The 22,485-nt window shown below is 26.2% G+C and overlaps 1 protein-coding gene across 2 annotated transcripts in view; it reads right to left on the bottom strand.

The window, feature by feature from the left end:
* The window catches only part of LOC129972636 (protein scribble homolog), a 72,035-nt gene that overhangs the window by 12,764 nt on the left and 36,786 nt on the right, over positions 1 to 22,485 (bottom strand). For both annotated transcript variants that reach the window (XM_056086846.1, XM_056086847.1), the window contains exons 16-26: positions 22,084 to 22,204; positions 21,863 to 21,996; positions 21,362 to 21,439; positions 20,992 to 21,108; positions 19,994 to 20,344; positions 19,098 to 19,181; positions 17,153 to 17,332; positions 13,202 to 13,642; positions 12,892 to 13,002; positions 11,695 to 11,757; positions 10,370 to 10,486 (exon numbers count right to left, since the gene is read on the bottom strand). In XM_056086846.1, the coding sequence (XP_055942821.1) occupies positions 10,370 to 10,486; positions 11,695 to 11,757; positions 12,892 to 13,002; positions 13,202 to 13,642; positions 17,153 to 17,332; positions 19,098 to 19,181; positions 19,994 to 20,344; positions 20,992 to 21,108; positions 21,362 to 21,439; positions 21,863 to 21,996; positions 22,084 to 22,204 (1,797 nt within the window). The remainder of the gene's footprint in view (positions 1 to 10,369; positions 10,487 to 11,694; positions 11,758 to 12,891; positions 13,003 to 13,201; positions 13,643 to 17,152; positions 17,333 to 19,097; positions 19,182 to 19,993; positions 20,345 to 20,991; positions 21,109 to 21,361; positions 21,440 to 21,862; positions 21,997 to 22,083; positions 22,205 to 22,485) is intronic.

Raw genomic sequence — 22,485 nt, 5'->3', positions numbered from 1 at the left:
AGTAAGAGTTTAATAAATGTATTATTATTATATCTTGATTCTGTTCTTTTACTAACTTACTGCAAAATGGACATTATCTCTGAAAAGCACAACTAAAGATTTGATCATCCTGAGGTATGAAAAAGCAGTCCAAGTCAGTAAATTAACCGTTTAATATTTCTGCAAACTTTGTAGGTAAAAATGTGAAACTCTGTGTTCTCATAGATGAGTGTAAGAAAAACATTTTACTCATTGACAATTTTTCATAACGTGTCCTTATACAAATTATTTTTTTTCAAAACTGTCCATAATCAATCTCTATAGAAGCCTACATATTCATTGTTCATTTCATTTAGTGAAACATTGCAATTGGAAGTACAAAAGCATATCTTTCATAATATGCCTATTTGTAATTCTTAAGGAAATATACATACTTCACTTTTTTTAAGACACTTTTTATATAAAAATTTAAGTTGCATTACACAACCAAAAAAAAACAGTACAGCTATTATATAAAAAATACAAATTTTCTAAAATCAAATCTATAGACTGAAATTAAGAGACAATTATTCCTTGATGGCATAACAGAAAGATGAATAATAATAATAATAATAAAAAGTACATTGGAAAAGGGTATCAAAAAATTTGAAAACATTAATAAATAATCATTTCTACCATACTTCACACCAAATATCCAAAATTATTATCATAGATATTTCAAAAGAAAGCACAAAATGCTAAACAATGTTTATTCAATGAAAGGATTCTTTGGAAATTTAATTTATAACTGTACCCAAGATAAGAAATTCTTACCATAACATTTCAGTTGTTCAGAAAACCAGCAGTAAAAGTAGTTAGTAAAAAGAAGTTGTACTTACAGTGGAGTACAGTAGCCGCAATAAATGGATAAAGAAAGTAGATTGATGTGCATGCACCATCACCATGGAAACTTGATAAAGAAAATAGTGTAAAATATGGTTGCCAGATTTATTAGAATTAAGGAAATAATTTAAGGCAGTAAAAAAAAAAAAAAGTGACCAAAAGCTATTATCTAATTGATAAAATAAAAGCTCATTTTCATAACAAGAATTTCTAGGTTTATACAAGAGAAATTGTTAAGCAAGTAAATGAGAAGAAGCTAAATGCATGCAACAGATCATTCGTCAATTCCTATCATCTATTTAAATTCTACATACACTAACGCAAATAATTAAAAACAAATAAAATAACAGTTTTGATGGATGTTTAAATGCATGCACATTAAAAGAGATTATCTACAAAAATTAAATTTTTATTTCATCCATTAGTATGCTTTATTAAAAAAAACACATTAAACAAGAAGACAAGACAAGAAGCTATATTTTTGTGTTTTATAAATTTAAAGTTTCAGAATTTTTGTGAATAATCATGGAATGCCCAAGAAATACCATACGGGAAAATAAGACTCTAAAAAAATTAAACTCAGATTAAACTATTCTTATAGAAATCAAAGTGATAAAGTAAATCAATGTATTAATAACAGTTAAAATGGCAACTTCATTTTACTCCTTCTCCACTATAGAAATTGTACATAAGAATTAAGAAGACAGTTTTCCTGGTTTTGAAACTATAAATTCTATTGCAGAATCTAAATAATCAAAAGCCTTTATCTAAACATTTTTTTTCATTATAACTAATCTCATTTGTTACAATTATCTGAAAAAATTCCAATTTTGAGGGAAAAAAAAAAAAGAAACAGACATTAAACTTTTGATATGAAAAAACAGCCTAAATACTTAAATTACAGATAATTAGACATTTAAGATTTTCAGTTACACATGCATGGTTTGCATTCCTAATTACACAATACAACTTGTACTATAATACAATAAACAAGAAATGAAACAAAGTAAATAAACTTGTAATTTGAAAGCAACAACAATTTCAACAATTTTTAAACATGCATAACATACAAAATGGGTTGAGAAACATTCAACAGGAAACAAATAAAATCGTCACAAATATAAAAGGTTAGAATAAATCTCTAGATATCTACACAGCATAGGATTCAGAATTACATGCAAGAATCTTTAGAAAACAAAATGCAACTGCAAAACACAAAAGCAAAACAAAAACTAATATCACAAAACATCAACTTGAATCTTTACAAAATCTATTAATATATAAATTAATATTATCCAAAATATTAATTTAGAATATTTAATAGACACTGATTAGATAAATCAATAAATATTTAAAAAAAATTAAAAATCATCTTAAGCTAAGACCAAAACAAAAAGATGGCAGCAATTTATATAACATTTTTGTGCATGTCTTCAATTCTTCAAGACAATTTAATGATAAATTTGAAATTTTATTAATTATTTCCACAAAATTTAGGTCCATTCAATACATATGCATTAAACATAGAAAATATAATATTAAATAGGATTTATGGATAATCCCAGTAATGCAACACATTTTTATATCCTACAATAATGAATTTTTGTCTAATACATTAAAAAAAACATTTCTATTGTAGACAAAAATTTAACAAATATTTTAAAGCAAAAGTAACACAAATTAAATATGTGCTATCTATAAATTTTAAATTAACTTATTAACTACTGTCCTCTACAAACAGTCATGTAGACTATAGACAAAAATAGAGAGGTAGGCATGGCAAAATTGAAGCTATTTTTATTAGTGTAGCATCAAAACGCATTTATTTTAGATTATAGAGTTTAAGTAAGAAAATATATAACTTTTTTTAATACTAAAGTTAATGAACTTATTTTTATTTTTTAAAGAAATACAATTTTTTCATAATACATAAAAAAAAGGAATTTAAATATCTAAATCTATAACTTGAAAGTAATAGTAACAATTAATAATAATGTAAAGTAAAAAAAAAAAAAAAAAAGTAGCAACAACTGTGAAATTTATATCTTGGAAACAAATGGTGTAAAAAAATTTATTCAAGAATCAAGTCTAACAGGACAAGACAAAACTTTATTCATCATAAAAGTCACAAAGAACTATAAACATTCATGTCAAATACAGAAGAGTAGATGAAGTATTTACAAATGACTTAGTACCAAGAATGATCTGTATATTGAATGTAGTATACAAGTTTTGAATTTTGTTCCTGTTTGTGCTTATAGAATGAGGTTAACAATGCATTTTAGAATAATACTTCTGTCACAAACATTAAGTTACAGAATATATTAAAAAAAAAAATGCACTGTACAAATACTTGGACCCAACAATTTAATATGAGGAAATTAAAAGGAAAAACTTGGTTATGATAACTCGCAGCATTCTAAGATAAGGAAAGCTTATAATAAACACAAACTTTTAACGAAATACATAAAAAAAGAAGATTCAACCATATTATATAATTTCTCTCAATTAAAAATAATTATCATGGATACCTTTAATAAGGCTCTTTGAAATATTTAAATATTAATCTCTAAATACATCTTAAAATTTATAAAATATTTTTAAAAATTAAGAGTATTTTATGCATTGAAAGAGTTAATCCACACTTCCCAATCCACCTATAGCAATCCAATTTTCCAAGGAAACGTTTAAACTAAAAATCAGAGGAAAACAGTTAAGTTAAAAAAAAAAAAGAAAGCTATGATTTTGGAATAAATTATCAATATTAAATTAATATATTGAGAATTATACACACAAGACATATATTAGATTCTGAAATAAACTTGGACTAATGTAATTTCATAAAAAATTATTTATCTATTGGGATGGTAACTAAGTAACAACAGAAGTAACTAAGTAACATTTTCCATCATCATTAAAAATTTAGCCATTTAAAAGGTACAGCATGAAACAAAATGAATGGAAATATGAAGAGCAAGATCAAGGCTATAGTGGAAATGACAGCATATCCCAACCTAGATCTAATAATTTTTGACAAATGACCAAAGATGTACAAGGCTTGCATGTTCAATACCTCACATGCTATCTGCTAATACTAAACACTTTTCTTGAATGCACTCTCAGTTTGGCAAGTAGATAAACATGGATGCCCTAGTTAACCATATTGTTTCTTGATAAAACTCCTAAGTGCAGAGTTTCTTTATAATCCCACCAAATTGGCAACATAATCTTTTTTTTTTGGGGGGGGGAGAGAAGAAGAAGCAAATCTTTCTGTAATCTCGCGTTTGCCATAACAATCAGAATTCACAATGGCTATAATATGCTTTTTTAAAAAAAATCAACTTCAACAAAATGGACTGTTTTTGAGCTAGAAACCCCAAGAAAAAAAAAAATTGGCAAACCCATTTTTTTGTAAAGTTTCATCCTCATATAGGGCATAAAATTTCTAATAACCTTGCAGCTAGCTGCTCCCTTTTCAGAAATAACACATTAAAATATATCTGAAATATGCATTTTGTTCTTCCATTTTCAAATTGGGAAAAGAAACTAAATAACTGACCGATACAATTTTCTTGTTGATTGTAGCTGGAAGTCCAAACAAGAAATATATATATATATATATATATATATATGTGTGTGTGTGTGTGTGTGTGTGTGTGTGTGTGTATAGGTTAGGTACTTTGAATATTATTACAAATTAAAAGATTGTATTAATCATCATCTAGACAAAATCTATAATCATTTAGTTGCCAAGCCAAAGTTATATAATTTTAATGATAAAATATGAAACTTTCAAAAAACTCAAATTTCATATAATGTTTTTTTTTAATCAACAATATGGCATTCAACCATTCTTTTATTGATTTTTCTTGTCCCTAAAGAAAAAGAGGATACCTGGGGGAGGATATTAAAATGCTAACATCTTTGTTCATAAAAATAAAATTTTCTTGATTAACATCAAAAATTAGTTAATTTAAAATATTCACTTAATATAAATAGCTAAATGGTTATGTAAGGCTAAATAATATATAAAAGTTACTGACCAAAATTACAATAACAGAACAGAATCCATCACAGAATAAAGGAAATTTATTTAAAACTAATTAAACAATTTGATTCAAATATTAAATATAAATTATCTTTTAAAGTTACTATAAAAAATGAATTACAATTTCTTTCTTTCTTAAGCTGTGAAAAGTACAAGCCTTCCTTATTTAAACCAAGACTTAAAATTCTCGTATAAAACATTTTTCATATGAGATTAAGTCAAGGTTTTGCCAATATGCATACCTTTTCTGCCTTTCCATTTTTATAATTTAAATCATTGAGATGCCTCTTGCATTCATATATTATATATATAAAAATTACAAATATTCTTAATTAGAAAACCCTAAATTATGAAACAGATTTTAGAAAGTAGACGAGTTTCATGAAAGTAATCAAATAAGCGTCATTTTCTTGAGTAGGTTTCTACATATAACACGGAGATTTAATTAGATCAGCTTTCTATCAGATGAACTGAAATACTTCTGTATATTTTTTTCTTTACCTGTTGGCATATTATGCTCATTCCTTTGATGGAATGAAGAGAAAAGTTCGAAATATATGCAAACCATGATTGCTACAATATACAAAAAATAACAAGAGGTTTCTGTCAAGCCTTTACTGATTATTTAAGGAATGATATTATGGCAGATTAAAAATATAATTTTTCTATTTGTATTTGTCATTATTGCTTGAAGAAGAAGATATTTGCAAAAATATAACTCTTTAAAAAATTTCAAAGACTTCAAAAATGCTAAATATTTCCAAGCTAATTAAAATCCACAGCTGAAATATCTGAATATTTAAACAAATGTCATATATATATCAGTTTCAATTTGCTACAAAATAAAAAATTATATTACTTAGAAACCAGAATTTTTAAATTGCTAAATTTTGAAGTAAAATAAAAAATACCAATAATGACCACTAATAACAAGTAAAGTGGAAAATAAAGACCAATTTAAAGGTAAAAGAATAAAATAAAAAACATTAGTTTATGATTGATCATTATTACAAGTTAAAGAATTCTATACAAGATAAATAAGGAAAATGCTCACACCATTCATTTTGAAAAGGGAAATTGAAACAAGAGGAATAAAATATTCATGAGTTCAAATCAAAACAGAATGATTTTCTTATGATATTTCTCCACACAATATTTATTCAAAATTTAGATACCTTTCAATCATTCAAGTGAGTTTTAAATTTTAAACTTATATCATCGCTGGAAAGAAACTTCGATATCCTCTTTTAATTGGAATTTTCATAAAACAGAAGGGGGGATTATATAATTGAAGGGCAGGGTTTGTGGTCTTATAATCACATTTCTATAGATCATCAGCTATGAATCTAATCTTATATCTAAGGCAAACTGAATAAACAAGAGTATTTAAATTATCAGCCTGGAGATTATAGAAAGATTACTTCAGCAAAATAAATGAAGTCTCATTATTCATTAGCACAGCATTGTACTACCTTGTAACAAAAGTAAAAATTCTATTGAACTAGTAATCATATTGTCACTAAGAGAAAGTTTAATTAACAGTTAAAACTCAACAATAGAATTGGAGGGCAGAATCTGGTATCTTACTTAATAAAAGAGAGATTTTTTAAAATTAAAAGATTCACACAGAATTCAAAATTATTTTCATAGAAATACAATTACTTATATTTCAGGATTATATATATCACTACTACAACTTGTTCAAATATTTATTAAATGTATGAGCAACAACTGCATTTATGCAGCTGAAATTTTTATGAATACAAGAGGCTCTTTCATTTACAAAGCACACTTAAGGCACATATCTATAAGCACGGCATGAAACATTCAATGTCTTTATATATCATCTGAGAGCATCACACTAAACCACTCTATTGCTTCGTTGTGAAAAGTAAAATGGCAGTGCTTGTAAAGTGAAGAGTAAATTTAAATATTAATTGGAAAAACTCATTTCATTTGACAAACTATTTAAATATGCATTTATTATACCAAAACTATCCTTTAAAAGCAACAACAACAACAACAAAAAAAAAAAAAAAAAAAAAAAAATGTAACTTACTATACATATCAACACAGAATGATCGAAAAAATTAAACAGAGTCTAGCATTTTAATGAAAACAATAATCTTGCTCTGAGTCGCATTCATTAGATTAATTTGAATGCCTAACATATAATCAGATGCAGCAAATCGAATTTGTTGAGAGTTGAAATTTAATGTGAATAACTTAATGTATAAAAATATCAAATTAGAAGGTATGAAGAGGAAATAAATAAAATGGTATTTAAATTTTCAGTAAAAAACTAAACATGAAAAAAGGAAGAAACAAAATTAGACATGGGAAGTATTATATAGCATTCAAATTGTATAATTCAACTCAAAATGTAATAATATTTTTGAGTATCAATAAAGTGACTCAAATGCTACAAAAATAAAAAATAATTACTTATTGGAAACTACTCATTTAAAAGAAATTCCTGGCCAACTTCATTTTCCTTAAATTAGTAAAGAAAAAACATGCCAGTAATGTCAAAAAAAAAAAAAAAAAAAAAAGTATATGAAAATTCTAAATGAGAATTCTGATATGCAAGTAAAAAAGTTGGCTAGAAATCTTAATAAACAAAATTTGCGAATTCAGTATTTTTAAATATTTTTTTAGAATGTCTCATCATAAAATCTAGTTTGAAAACAAAAGTGGATATATTTCAAAAGCAGAAAATAATTCAAAAATTAAAAATAGGACAAGATAGATAGCATAGATTAAGACAATAAGTATTGTCTTATGTAATGCAGAACTAAGGAGTGATTTTGAGCATCTAAAAAAATTTAATTAAAAAAAAAGCACAAAAAGGATGATTTCAATTTTTCTTATGCAAAATGATTTCAAGCCAAAAGTCAAAAGATTTAGAGTGATTCAATTCTTTAAGCTGCTCACATTTGAAAGTAACACTTTTTTTCTGTACATACTAACAATATAATAGCAATTCATGTAAAAAATTTCTATTTCAGTTAGAACTATAATAGTGAAATTCTGTCCATTTTTACAATAGCAAATTACAGGAAATATTTAATTAAAAATTTCTGTTATCACAGATATGCACATAGTAAACTCATTTAAAGATTTGAAGCAATAGATTTAATTTTTGGTACTTTTCCATTTGTGCATTAGTTACCAAATTATTCATAGGTATGCCAAGAATAGAGACCCCATGTTGTGGTTGTATATTTTGCATTAAAAGACAACTACAATTGGTAAGATATAATTTTGGTAACTCTCACTAATGAAAAACTACCCAATATTTTTTCTTAAGATTAATTTGTACTCTTGGAATTAGAAACTCAAAAAAAACCAAATGGGATCTTGTTTTTGAAATAAATTGGAAATGTACATAATAATCGAAACAAAAATTTTATTTTTAAGACTGAATCTTATTTTCCTTCTTTTTATTAGACAAAAAAATTTAAAATTCATTTTTATATCTGCCATTATTTGCTTTAACCAGATTTTGAAGTCGAAGTATCATTTAAAATTTTTTATTTTTTTTCAAGGGATTCAAGAGCAATTGTTTCAGTTTTTGAACATTTGACTATTCTTTAATTTTACATTCCACTTATTTTAACCTTGGTATGTATAAAATAATTTATTTAATTTAATTAAAATGGGCATTAAGCAATTAAAATTTTAATAAAATGGATAATAAGATTCAATCGTACAAATATTAAAATAGATAAAAGTTTTTAAAAGAAATAAAAAAAAAATTATTAATAAGCTTTTACGCTTATTATAATTTTAATTTTATACATAAATCCAACTGAAATTTAAATGTTCAATACATTTTATCTTTTAAATATCAAAGAACATTTCCAGAATCATAAAAAAGTTGTTTAATAAACTTTAGAGATACATGTATCACCTACAAATTTTAAAATGTCAAATGATTTGAGAAAGATCAATATTCAATTAATTGCAAGAACTCTACAACAAATATTCATTTCATCATAATGTAATGAATTCACACAAAAATGAATTTATACAAATATGAAAAATACTGTTTCTCGTGAATTTCTTATTAGAAAAATACTCATATTACTGAAGAAAAGGAGCATGATACTCAATTCATTAGTCAAAGAAATGTTTTTTTTTCCCATGAAATAATTCACATTTCCGTTTCAGAGCAATATTAGAGAAATTTCCTAATAACTGTAAACCATGAAAGTTATTTTAGGAATTCTTAAAAAATAAAAAGGGAGGTGCAAAACTATTCTGCACCATGCTGATTTAAAACACAAAATAAAACAAGCTACTCTTTCAGCACCATTTAATGCTATATAAACAATATGTGTAAAATTTTGAATTAACAGTGAAGAGTTTAGCTTTTAAGTGGGCTATATCAATATAATAATCATCCACGTCTGGGCTAAAATAAGCACCACAGTAAGGCACAAAATTTTAAACTCTGTTCTAGATAGATTTTGTATATTATTTGCTAATTGAATATATTACAATAGAAAAAAAAACACTAGTACACAATAAACATTAAATATAGCTATCTACAAGATATTTGGGAAAAAATATTACAGCATACTACGATTCAGTACGTAATTAAGTATCACAGAAATAATGACCAGCAAAACTTAAGATAATACACCCAAAATTCATAAACAAAAATGTATTTGAAGAGGGTAAAAAGTTGTTGCAGTTAAAATTAAACGAGAAATTTTTCTCATTCAAAATATAAAAATATATAGTTATTTTGATTTCTTAATAATATTAAAGTAATTTTTAAACAGAATGAAAGTGAATCACAACAAAGCTTGATTCTTTAAGTACTTCTAAAAATAAAAACTCAAAACAATCAGCAAATTAAAAAAATATGATACAACTAGAAAATAATTCTGAAACAGACTTTTATTATCAAAAAAGCAAATTTAGAATGAAATGCTCAGAAAACAATTAAAAACACAATCATAGTTTGAAGACAACTCACTTAAAAAAATATATTACTTATAGATTAATAAAAAAAGCTAAATATTTTTCACTGATTACAAAAATACTTTTATTAAATCATTACAAAAATTTGATAATAAATCAGTGATAATGTTAACTTCTGACTCAAATCCAAAATGCAATTTCGGATTATAATTATTAGATAAAAAAATATCTTTCATAGCCAATTAGAGAATGAACTGCTCAAACATTTTCACAATAAAAGAATGATGTTCAATTTGGATAAAAAAATCAGATTCATAAAGCTATAAACAATCACATCTAAAAACTGATAAAATACTTTGCAAGTAAATAAATAGATGAAATTTGCAAATTTAAAGACTAATCATGCATACTGATAAAAAGCAAACTTAAAATGCCAAACAAAACATATTTCATGGTTTACAGTATGATGACCTAAATAGGAATTGTATGTTACAAATTACTCTCCCCAATGGGAAGTGGGGACCCTACCTGCCAACCTTGAGGCAAAGGGTCATGACGGACGGTCAACGTCATTTCATATGTAGGAGCTAGGAGTGCCATTACTGCATCCTTATGTGAAGCTTGACACACATCAGCACCATTAACCTGGAAAAATAGCACATAATATATAATCAAGTAGCAGCAATATTTCAATTTTTGATGCACTATTAACAATTCAACAAATTTTTTTAAAATTACACTAAAATGTCAAAATTTAATTAGTACAAATTACATTAAAATATTTTTAAAAAACATTAATGAAAAACTGAAACAAAAATCAATAAGAATCTTTTATATCAAGCTAATGGATCCCACATAGAGTTGAAAATTTAAAAAAAAAAAAAAAATTTAAAGAAAAAAATTAAGTTTAGCCACATAAAAAAAAAAGTCTCTAAATAGAATTTTTGAAAATTAACATTTCTAATAGATATCCCATTTAAAATTTTTAAACAAATCGGTTTGATATTGCACAACAATCAATAAAATCTTAATTTAAAGTTCCAAGATTTCAAATTACCTTTTCCTTTCTTTATGTTCAGCTCCAAAAAAACTAATTCATATTTACTAATAAGATACCTTACGATAGTATTACAAATTTGATAGAAAGTTTCTTTGAATTTTAAATCATTATATTGGAAAGAACACACATCAAGTCAGTAACTGAATAGAAAGCCAAGTTTTAGTCGAGATTTTGCCAAATTGACAATTTTGTCCACCAAACATGGCTATTAGTTTTCAAAGAAATTTTGTTATTTTCATGGTTGGAGGTTTTTATTTTGGATTTGACTGCCACAATTATAACTTTAGTTGGAGAGCATAAACAAGACTTAAAAGGGTTGGAGAAGTTTATCCTCACCTAATAATTAAAACAACAAATATACTCAAAACGTTTGTAGATCTAGAATTGATTTCAGGAATGCCAGAGTAGAAAAATAGGAGTATAGAAAATAAGTTTTTATTGTTTTTTTTGGAAGAAAGCAATTATTAGCACAAACTCCAAAATTAACAAATATATATATTTTTTAAGATATCCATGGAAAAGTTCTTGTCAAAAAATTTAATTACTCGTTTATAAAAACACGTTATCTATTTTAAATTAGATTAGAATAATTCACTATTTGGAAGATTAATTTCCTATTATGGCTGTTAAAAAAATTAAGACATCAATTTATCTTCATTTTAAAGATTTTTTTTTTATTTTTTTTTAGATATTTAAAAGATTTAAACAGTTCTTTTTATTTAAAGGCACATTTCCCAATAAAAAGTAATAATTTTTCACCCATTATTAAAAAAAAGACAATAATGAAACTCACTTTTAAGAGCCTATCACCAACTTTTAATTTTGCTGTCTTGGCAGCTGCTCCTTCTGGGACTATCTAAAATGAATTGACAACTATTAAAATTTCATATTTTTAGTAAGAATTTCATATAATAAAATAAGCAATTACCACTATATGTTTAAAATTTAAAACTTATAATACTAAATGATGATAGGCCTGATACTTTTAATGCTAACTTAGTTCAAGAAGTCTCCCCACTTCCAGAAACAAACAGTAATTGTATTAAATCTATTTCTCAGTACAATTTCACATTTCAATAAATTGGGCTACCGAATAGAACAAAACAGATTTAAAATATTACTCAGTAATTTTTATAGTAGACAAGAAGGTTTTTTAGCATAACCTTAAGTTTATGTCATTATCTCTTTATATGATTAAAGTAAAATCACTGAATTAATTAGAGAACTGTATTTAACACTAAGGTATATATTTTTCCAAGCCTACTAGTATGTCATTTAAGAAAATATTACTTTCACACATTCTCAAAATATACTGCATTGTGTACTGATCATTCTCAGAGTGCCAACTTCTAATTAGACGAATTCTATCCATCTACATTATATTTCACTAAAAAAAAAAGTAGGGTTTTTTTTTTTTTTTTTTTTGCATTTTTTGAGCTCCATCTTCTCTATCAAAATTCTTCCCAAAATTGACTTCTTTTTTAGAAATTTGTGGTGACCAATTCAGGATGAACAACATATATGTAAATTATGAGTTTACTAAGATAATGCCAACATAAAATGTAATAGAACAGATGAAAATGTCAATATAGTGAAAGTCTATAATAAATCATATATACCTATTATAAATCATATATGATATTTGTAAACTACAGGCTCTGTCGAGGCTGTGTGTGACATAATCACCACACCGCTCATCATCCAGGTATGCTTCTAAAAAAGCTATTCTTTCCTTTTATTTAGAACTCTTGTGTGCATTGCCTCGCCAAAGAGCGTTGTAAAAATCAAATTTTTAATTTCTTTAGTTAAATTCAAATAAAATTATTTTTTTAAAACATTGCAATAATTGGAAGCGCAGAAAATACACGTTACCCTAGTAACAACATCAATAACAGAAAAGACCATAAATAAATAAAAACAGAGAAACTGAAAAAATTCAATTTTTTTATGCTTCTAAAAAGTACAATGCAAATAATTAAAAATAAAATACCTTTGAGATAAAAATGCCAGGTTCTCCTGCACCAAAAGGATGGCATGAATGATCGATGCCTCCAATTATGCTTAAGCCTAAAGGACCACCTGCCTTCACAAGACTAACTTCCTAGAAAATTATACACATAAAATGATTTTTACATTTTATAGATACCAATACAAACAAATAAAAAATGTTCACTACCGATAAAAAAACATTATAAAATTTAACACATTACTTACAATTTAACTGTTTTTATTAGATCATTTATATATTACATATACACTTATCTTAAAAATAGCATAAAAACAAACTACTCCACACATACCTCTACTTCACCACTGGCATTTACATGATTCAAACAATTCATTTTAGAGTAAGCACATGTCATACTGTCTTTCACTGACTCTTCAGTCTTTCCATGATCAACATTATTATAAGTTTCAGTCGTAGTATTAACTACTGGTGACTGAGTTGTAGTGTGAGTGGGAATGGGTTCCAAATCCAGGGGATCATTTCTTAGTCCAGGTAATTTAGTGTAAAGTGAGAAAGTAGGTTTCAAATCTGCAGAAGACAGTTCAGGACGCTTGTAAGATCCAGTATAGGAAGGTCGATTGGCCATATAAGAACTGGAAGAATAAAATTTTGGTGTGTATGGTCGAGGCAGTCCAATAAGTTTGGGTGACTTCTGGCCTAACAATGATGATGATGAAAGAGATATGGATGATTTGTCAGGCAAGTGTGGAGTATTTGGATCTCTTGGTACCAGCTATAAAATAAAACATTTCAAAATTATAAGGATATATTTTATTTAAGAAAAAGCATAAAATATTTTCCTACTAATTAAAGAAGTTTTATGCATCAAGAGTATAAATATAATAAAAGAAATAAGGTTTTAAAAATGAGTGTTTATTAATGAACTAAAACAAGGAGTTTTTGAATATTAATTTCATAAAATCTTGAAACAATTTCTTTACAAGTATATAATTCTCTTGTATGGAATCAAAATTTAATAAATAAACTGATTTTCAAAATATGTACATAGCATATTTTTACATATACACTTTAATACATATATACCTTAAAAGTGAATCAAGAAGTGAAAAATCAATTTAAAAATTCTACTTTTAAAAGAAAAATTATTGTTCAATGAAATTTGTTTTATAAACTGTAAGAAGATACTTATTTTAAAAAAAATATTATTAGATTTATATACAAAAAATAATATTTCTTTTAAAATGGTCTTTCTTGTTTCAATCAAATAAATATACACATATAAAGCATGACACTTTTTCTAGAAAAGGAAAACAGGTGTGGACTTCTTTAAAGATTATATTTTTGTTCCTTCTGGATGAAAATGGGAATGTTCAATTTTGAGTAATTATTAAGTTCTCTTTCTTTGAAAAATGACAGCCAACATCTCAATCCAAATAAGAAAGTAAAAAAGAGAAAGACGAAAAAATATTCAAATCTCAAAGAGTTTAAGAAGGGAATTTAGCTGAGACTGCAGTTTTGATTTTGGTATGTAATAAACTCATACGAAAGCATATGCAACACAAAAGTTAAAATTAAGCATGAGTTTGAAATGGTCAGAAGATAACAACATCCAAAACTTCTATATATCTAATATATCAATTTATACAAGTTCAAAAATTTTATTTTCCATCGTCAGTAAATTTAGTGCAATATTAAGAACAGTTACATATTTTGTCATATTTAAATCAATTAGTTTTTAAATGGCAACTTTGTTTATTTGCAATTAAACATCAATTTCTCAAAGAAATAAACCTCAAGCAATTTATTTCTAAAAAGCAGCAAAAATATATATGAAAAAAAAAAAAAAAAATCAACACATTGCTACCACATTATCATATAATGCAATATTATTGGGAGTTGAAAAATCCAGATCTTATGCCTGCATAAATTTTGAAAGGCTTGTGACCAACATTTGGCATGAATTCAATTACTACAAAAAATATAAAAGTTTGAAATTTCTACCCAGATACCCCAGAAGTTAATATCAACCGATGCAAAAAAATTAAAGAACATTCAAAGCTCTGGTTTGAAACATCATGTTTATGTTTTAGAATTGATTTGTTTAATTTTATAAATGTATTCTTAATTCAGCAATGATAATGTGAATGCACACAAAAGTATTTAATATTATTGCAACATATGCATGCATAAGTGTTGCAATTAGAGAAATGAAAAGTTTTGTAGCCTTCTGTTCATCAAAAATCGAAAATAACAGTTCAAAATTTAAATTCAACACATTTATAAAAGCTCAATGTGATTCCCTACAAAAACATGAAGGATATTCAAGCAATACTGTAACTCATCAAACACTTTTTTCTGCATGTTTTATGAGAAACTATGAAAAGACTGCAGATATGCATGCATGGTGATAGTCAGTGTTACAAAAAGTCAACAGACAGAAAAATTGTGTATTAAGTTATTAGACACCATCTAATATGAAGAATACTGTGCAATTGAAATTCCAAAAAAGTGATACAATTATGACTATTCAGAGTATTTCATGATGAATATGAAATTGTCCTACCTGACTGATGTTGATTTCAGAAATTTTATGATGAAAAGTGTATTTGTAGAAGTATTTGTTAAAAAGTGTATCTGTTAAGAAATTCTATCACCAACATGTCAGTGAAGAGAATATTGAAATTATTCAAAATGCTTTAGCTAATGGTCTGAGCAAATCAAACAATACATCAGCTTGCAACAGCAAATGCCAACATTGACAGTATGGATAGTGTTGCAAAAATTAGTATTTAAACCATAAAAGTTTTAACTATTCCAAATGCCAAATTAAAATGATTAACAAGAAAGAAAATAATTTCAGTTCATAATTTATGAGCTTGATAATGACAAATCTTTTATCAAGTATTTTAGAACATTTCACATAAACAGTACAGTGATGCATCTGGAGAACATCTGATCCACATGCCAGCACTGAAGTGGAACATGATTCACCAAACATGAATGTGTTTCAGGAAATGTTACACAATAAAATTTTTGGCCTATTCTTTGTCTTTGAGAAGACTATTTTAAAGGGATTATTTATTTATTTGGATATATTACAGATTTTAGAGGAGGAATCTGTTAATTTAAGTCTATAGCAATGTGGTACAGCATCTCACTGGCACTTATATATTGCTGTACTAGCGGATTGATTAATGAGCATTCCAAGATCTTGTTCTTCATCAACGGCGCCATAAGAACTCAGAAGCCCCTATACAATTCTTTTCTCTTGAGGTTACACTAAACAGCAAGAGTTTATTCCATCACTACTATTAACTAACTAATGTTGAATTTAAGATATGCATATCTGCAGCATTTCAAAGGGTCACATCAAACATGATGAAAAAATTGTAGGATGAATTATCTAACTGCCTTGATAACATTAATATTTTTAGAGGGGCTTGCACTGAACACTAATAGCAGTATTGAATTTAAACTTAAAATTATTTTTAATTTCCAACAGACAACAAAGTAGTACATAATTTTATCCTTTTATATAATAGTTCTGCAAATGTTGTGATATTCATTCATAGACAACACCCTGTAGTTTAATAATTTAATAAAATCATACAATAAATTTTATGGATATAAAGTTGATATCACTAATTTGCTAATTTTTAAAGCAACATAAAAATGATTTTTGCATGATACATTCCAAAATTAATGGAAAAATAAAAAGATTTTTGCATTTATACCAGAAAAACTCAACATTTTGAATTTTGCTTTAAGCATTTATTACCAAGAAGTAATAAAGCAAATATGATGGCTACAGGTCCAGCTATTTATCATATGTAGCATTTTGCATTACTTTTCCACCATGCATATTAATAGATAGCATCTGCTTATAAACTATCTCAGTTCTAATAATCAGATTTTATTGCATGAGAACACAACTTAATATGCTTGCAAATAGATGCTATATGTTATTGTTTCTTTAATCTTAAAGGTTATTTCTTACTTAATTTATCCTTATAATTACCTCCAATGTGCCAAATGTGATATTTTTAAAGCTCATGTATAATGTTCCATTACAAGAAAAAGAAAGTTTATCAATATAATATTGAAAAATGCCTATAATAAAATAAAAGCATGTCCCACCTTTCCCAATATGTGTGTCTTTAGGATTTTTGACATCTATATCAAATCAAAATGGAAGATTCTTTATACAAAATAACAAAGTTAACAAAAATTGCATCCATAATTACTCATTAATGCATCTTTATTGCTTTTCAAAGTTGCTTACTTTTTGACGCTGTATAACAAGACGAACAAAACGATCTAAACCACTGAGGAGAGAAACGGCTTGATCTTGCCGTGCTCCATCCATGTCCACTCCATTTATTGTTAATACCTTATCTCCAACTTTTAGCTTTCCATCCTTTGCAGCAGCACCATTTTCAGCTATCTTAGCTATGTAGATACCCTAGAAAAAAAAGTTTAAGGTTAAAAAAAAGTTAATTTACTTTCATAAATGATTCCAGATAGTATAAAAATTCAAAAACATTATAGTTTTTTAGAGAAAATTTGAAATGACATCAAATAATTAAGTTATAGAAAATTAACAACTTTTAATTGAATAAAGAGAATATTATATATACAGAATGTTTTTAAAAAAATCAAAATCTTATAATAAAACCACCATACGGAAAATTTTGGTCTCTTTTGCTCTTGAGTCACAATGTAAACGAACATCAGTTTTACCATCGCTTCTTGTACATAATATGCCCCCCGTAATGAAATAAATTTAAGCTAAAAATTCAAAGTGTCTACCATTCACCCAAACTGCTAAAATATGTTAACATTTAAAGAGTCAACATGATAATTAGAAGTGCTAAAAGACTCAAATTATTAAAGAATTAAAATTATATGCAAATCCATGGGAGAGGCAAGTAAGATCAATTGATGCAACAATTCCAGCATCACCTCTAATTTTGCCCCAACTGAGCGGACATGCTACTTGCACCTGAGGTTTAAGTTGCTTTTCAAACATTAGAAAAATCAAATTCTTTAGAGCACCATGAACATTTTGTTTTATATTTATTTTTGGAAGCCTTCAACCATTCACAGCACACATTTTTTTCAGCATATTGCTAAAAAATACCTTTTGCATTAAAATTACACGGAGAAAAATATTTAAATAATTTATTGATAAAAATGTCATAAGAAATATTCTGCAAAGAAGTAATCACTGAACAAAACTACAATAATGAGTTTAAATCGTAGCTAAATCAATTTTATATACGATTTCAAGCCAAACAAAAAAATTTCCCACCAAAAGATTATTATTATTTTTATTTTCTTTTTTGCCTACCAATGCAAGCAAAGGAGACTTTAAAAAATTAAGTCAACAAAAGATGTATTTTTTCTCCATGCATGCATACATGCTATACACTAACATAGGAGAAACTTTATTCAATTTTTGAACTCATTAATGCAAATGAATCAGAAACAAGCATCACTTCCTTCTTCATGGTCAGCACCTTCATTGAAAGATGAGACAAAACAAAGAAAATTTATTCCTATACTAGGGCAAATCTAATTTCCCGAAAATTTTATTTTATCTTCAGAAAGAAAAATATGCACTTTGTATAAAAAATAAGCATTTTTTAAGGCCCTTATATAAGGACCATAAAAATAAGCAGATTTTAATGACTATGCACCCTGTGAAACTCACATGGAGCATTATATTAATGAGATATGTGAAAAGATTACGACATGAAGAGTATCCACTTGGACGGAATTTTGATATTAACTATTATATTAATGAGATATGTGATAAGATTAAGTAAATAATTTTGTGCATGAAAAATTACTATGAGAAATTATTAATTGTGGTCTTCAAAAGCGTTTATAAGAATTAAACTGGAAATAAGAGTAAAATAATGAAATCTTTCTAATCTTGTAACTGGACTTTATTTTTCTCTTTGAATACATAAAACTCAAGAAAATCCTTTCTCTTCTACATGTATTTCTTAAATATACTCAAAGTAATTATAATACAACTAAATAAAAAAATAAGATAAAAGTTTTTTGTCTATTTGTAAGTCACGTTAAAGATATGTTACAACCGAAATAAGAAATTACACATACCTGTAAGCTTTGATTTTACTAACTATAATTTTTAGATAACCACGTTAAAAAAATGTTTCATAATATTCAAATAAGAATAAATAATCATTTAAACTTACATCGCCACCTCCCACATCATTTGGCCTCTCAACGATGCTCAAACCAAGACCATTTTGCTCTCTGATGAGTGTTGTATGTAAAATCTAACATATAAGATAAAAACAACTTTAATAACTATTCTTTCAACAAGCAAAATCATTGTATACCTCAATATCCTCATTGCTGCTCAATAAGAAACAAATCCGATGAAGCACAAAATAAAAAATGAATACCATGCCATTTAATAACAACTTGAAGTAAAAAATAATAATAATAAAAAGTTCTGATTTTTCTTACCAAATGCTTCTAATTCTGATAGTTCCCCCCCCCCCCAATAATCAATATTTTTAGTAAAAACACACTAAATAAATGTACAATATGCCAGATTATAAAAAAAAAATCAAAATTTTAAACACATATTTAATACAAATAGTGCCAAATTAACATAGAACACTTTTGTTTAAAATCTACTAAATAATCCATTTATATTACATTTGATACAATTATAGCAAACTTTAAATTTAAAAACTTTTGTAATTTTTCAGTATAAAAAATATGTTTAGACAATAACTTACTCTTCACAATTCTTTATACATATTTACATCAGAACATAAATAATCAACAACATAAAACATTTTTAGAAAAAGCATTTTTAAGCTTCTCTGCAAAGAGAAAGCTGCTAAAAAATCATCATCCCAAGAAACATCAAATTCTTATTACTAAAATTCATAAATTTCCTTCTTCTTCATAGAGCATAAGGCAAGCAGTTTAATCAAGGTAAGTACTTTACATTATATATTAGAATTTAATAGAATAGAATTAATACAGATAATACATTAGAATTTAATACAGATAATAAGAAAAAAAAAATTGTAATCACACAAAACAAGAAAAAACTATGATGAGAAAGACTCACTTCAAATTTGATATCATAATCATCTGAAGCCTGCTTCCTGAATGAAGGTGATGCAGATTCGGATATTTTAGGAGCAGAATTTTCCTCTTTAGGTATATCAATAGTTAAGTTTAATTTATTTTTTGAAGGAGTATCAGTTGCAGCAGGTATTTTCTCTAATTTTTCAGATACTACTTCCTCTTTTCCAGGTTCCTCGAGAATAGCTTCTGTTTTCTGTACAATATTGCTTTCAGAGGAATGTTTGTGATTTTGTTGCAAGGATTCTTCAATAGGTTCATTTTTAGAAATTTGACATGGCTCCTCAACATTACCATTTTCCAAGTTGTTGTTTGATGGTGATTCAATAGGAGACTGCAATTACAGAATTGGAAAAATTAAATTATAAATATATTTAAGAAAGTGTAATAGTTTCACGAAAATACAAACTTTTGGAAAATCTGTTTAATAAAATTAAGACATATGATTATATATATAATTTTACAGTCTAATGCAATATGAGTAGGAAAGAAAATTATTTGAGTTTCTATTATTCAATTTAGAAAAAAATTTAGATAAATATATAACACACCTAAAAATTTTGTTTCTCTTTCAAATTGATTTAATAAGTCAACTTTTTAAAATGCACAAAGCCTCCGAGACCATGATAATATACATGTTACATATTAAATTTATCTTTGCAAGAGCAGGAAAATTGTGCAATTTTTTTTTAATAATTCATATGGTAATTAAATGCAAAAGGGAATTTAAAAGAGTTTCCACCAAAATCAGGGGGGAAAAAATTCCCTGCATGTTTTTGCAGTACACAAAGCAAATAATACATTTGTGCTAGATATATTAAAAATACCAATACACTTTAATTTTTATCAGTAAAAAAGAAATGAGAAGTAACAATTCCCAAGAGTTGTGTATGCATGAAGGGGAGGTATAATTCTTATTTATATTTTCATGGATAAAAGACATTCACAACACTCTATATCAAAAAAGTAAAAAACACTTACACTAGGTGGAGAAATTGCAGAATCCCTTCTAATTGTCATGACCATCATGCTGCCAGCAGCTTTTAAAGCATCCACAGCATCAAAATGTGTAACACTTTCAAGATCTTTCCCATTGACCTTATGAAAAATACATATATTGATATCTTCCAAAACAAACCATATATTTCGTATCATTAAAATTACTAACTATTTAAAATACGTTAACCAAGTAAAAAATTAAATTTGGTTTCTAGACTGAAAATATAATTTTTAACTTTATATTATTTAAAACAAATACATAATCAAAAATAGGACAATACTAAAACATAAAATTTCTAGATACTGGCCATGAAGTTAAACATGTATTAAACTGATAAAAATGCCGACTTACTGATAAAATTTTATCTCCCACTTTTAATCCAGCTGATTCAGCAGGGCCTCCAGGAATAACTTTTGATACAAAAATACCCTGAAAAATATATAAATACTCCCATAAGCTTACTAATATAAAAAAATAAAGAATTTAAATTTATTATATATATTCTTGGGATCCAAGATGTAGTATCAATAATTCATGCATATATATGTTTTTATACCATTTTAATTATTTTTTAAATTGAAAACTAGTATATATATATTATCTTCCAAGCAAAGCAAACTGGTAAAATATGGAAAATTAAAATAAAATTTTGTTTTTCATAAAGCAGACAACGAATCCTTGTTTTTAACAACAAAAATCTTTTATAATTCTAATATATTATCAATACAATTTTATATACAAGTACTCTCACACTGTTAAACATTTAACATAACTATTAAATATAAATTTCAAATATGCTTTAAAAAATTAAGTAATTTTCATTTCAAAAGAATTTTAAATCCAGAAACGTACCGCATCATCTCCTCTGTAGGGTGTTGATCCTATACCTCCAGCTATACTTAAACCTAGACCAGATGAAGTTTTATGAATCACAATTTCCATTTCTGATTCAGAAATTTCAATATTGTGAGATTTTTCCTCTATACCTGCAATTATAAGGAATAATATTAAACGAAAAAATGAAAAGATGTCCTATTAGAAATACGCAAAAAATAAAGAGATGAATTGAATACCATTAGAATTAAGGTGTTCCTTTTCCACTTCTGAGTCTTGAGATAAAAGTGATGGTGAATTTACAGATGGTGTGTCATCAGTAAAATTCTTTCTTTCTGCCTGGGCTAATATTGCTAAGACCTTTAAAACAAAAAATAATATAAATCAGTATACTTAAAATTATAAACTGCTACCACAGAAAGCAATCGCATCTGATTTATCAATTAATTTAAACAAATCAACAAATGCGCCTATTAAGACAAAAAAAAAAAAAAAAAAAGATGCTAAATTATAAATAATGTTTTTGCAAATACAATGCAACCTTTTTAATATCAGTATCTATTCTAATCAATCAGTAATACAAAAAACAATGCCATGTTTAAAGACATACCTCTAATACGAAATGGGGAAAGTTGAGTTCA

This window comes from Argiope bruennichi, chromosome 6, assembly GCF_947563725.1.
Source record: "Argiope bruennichi chromosome 6, qqArgBrue1.1, whole genome shotgun sequence".
Taxonomy (NCBI): Eukaryota; Metazoa; Arthropoda; class Arachnida; order Araneae; family Araneidae; genus Argiope; species Argiope bruennichi.
The sequence above is the reverse complement of the archived record's forward strand: the minus strand, read 5'-3'. Positions and strand labels throughout refer to the sequence as shown.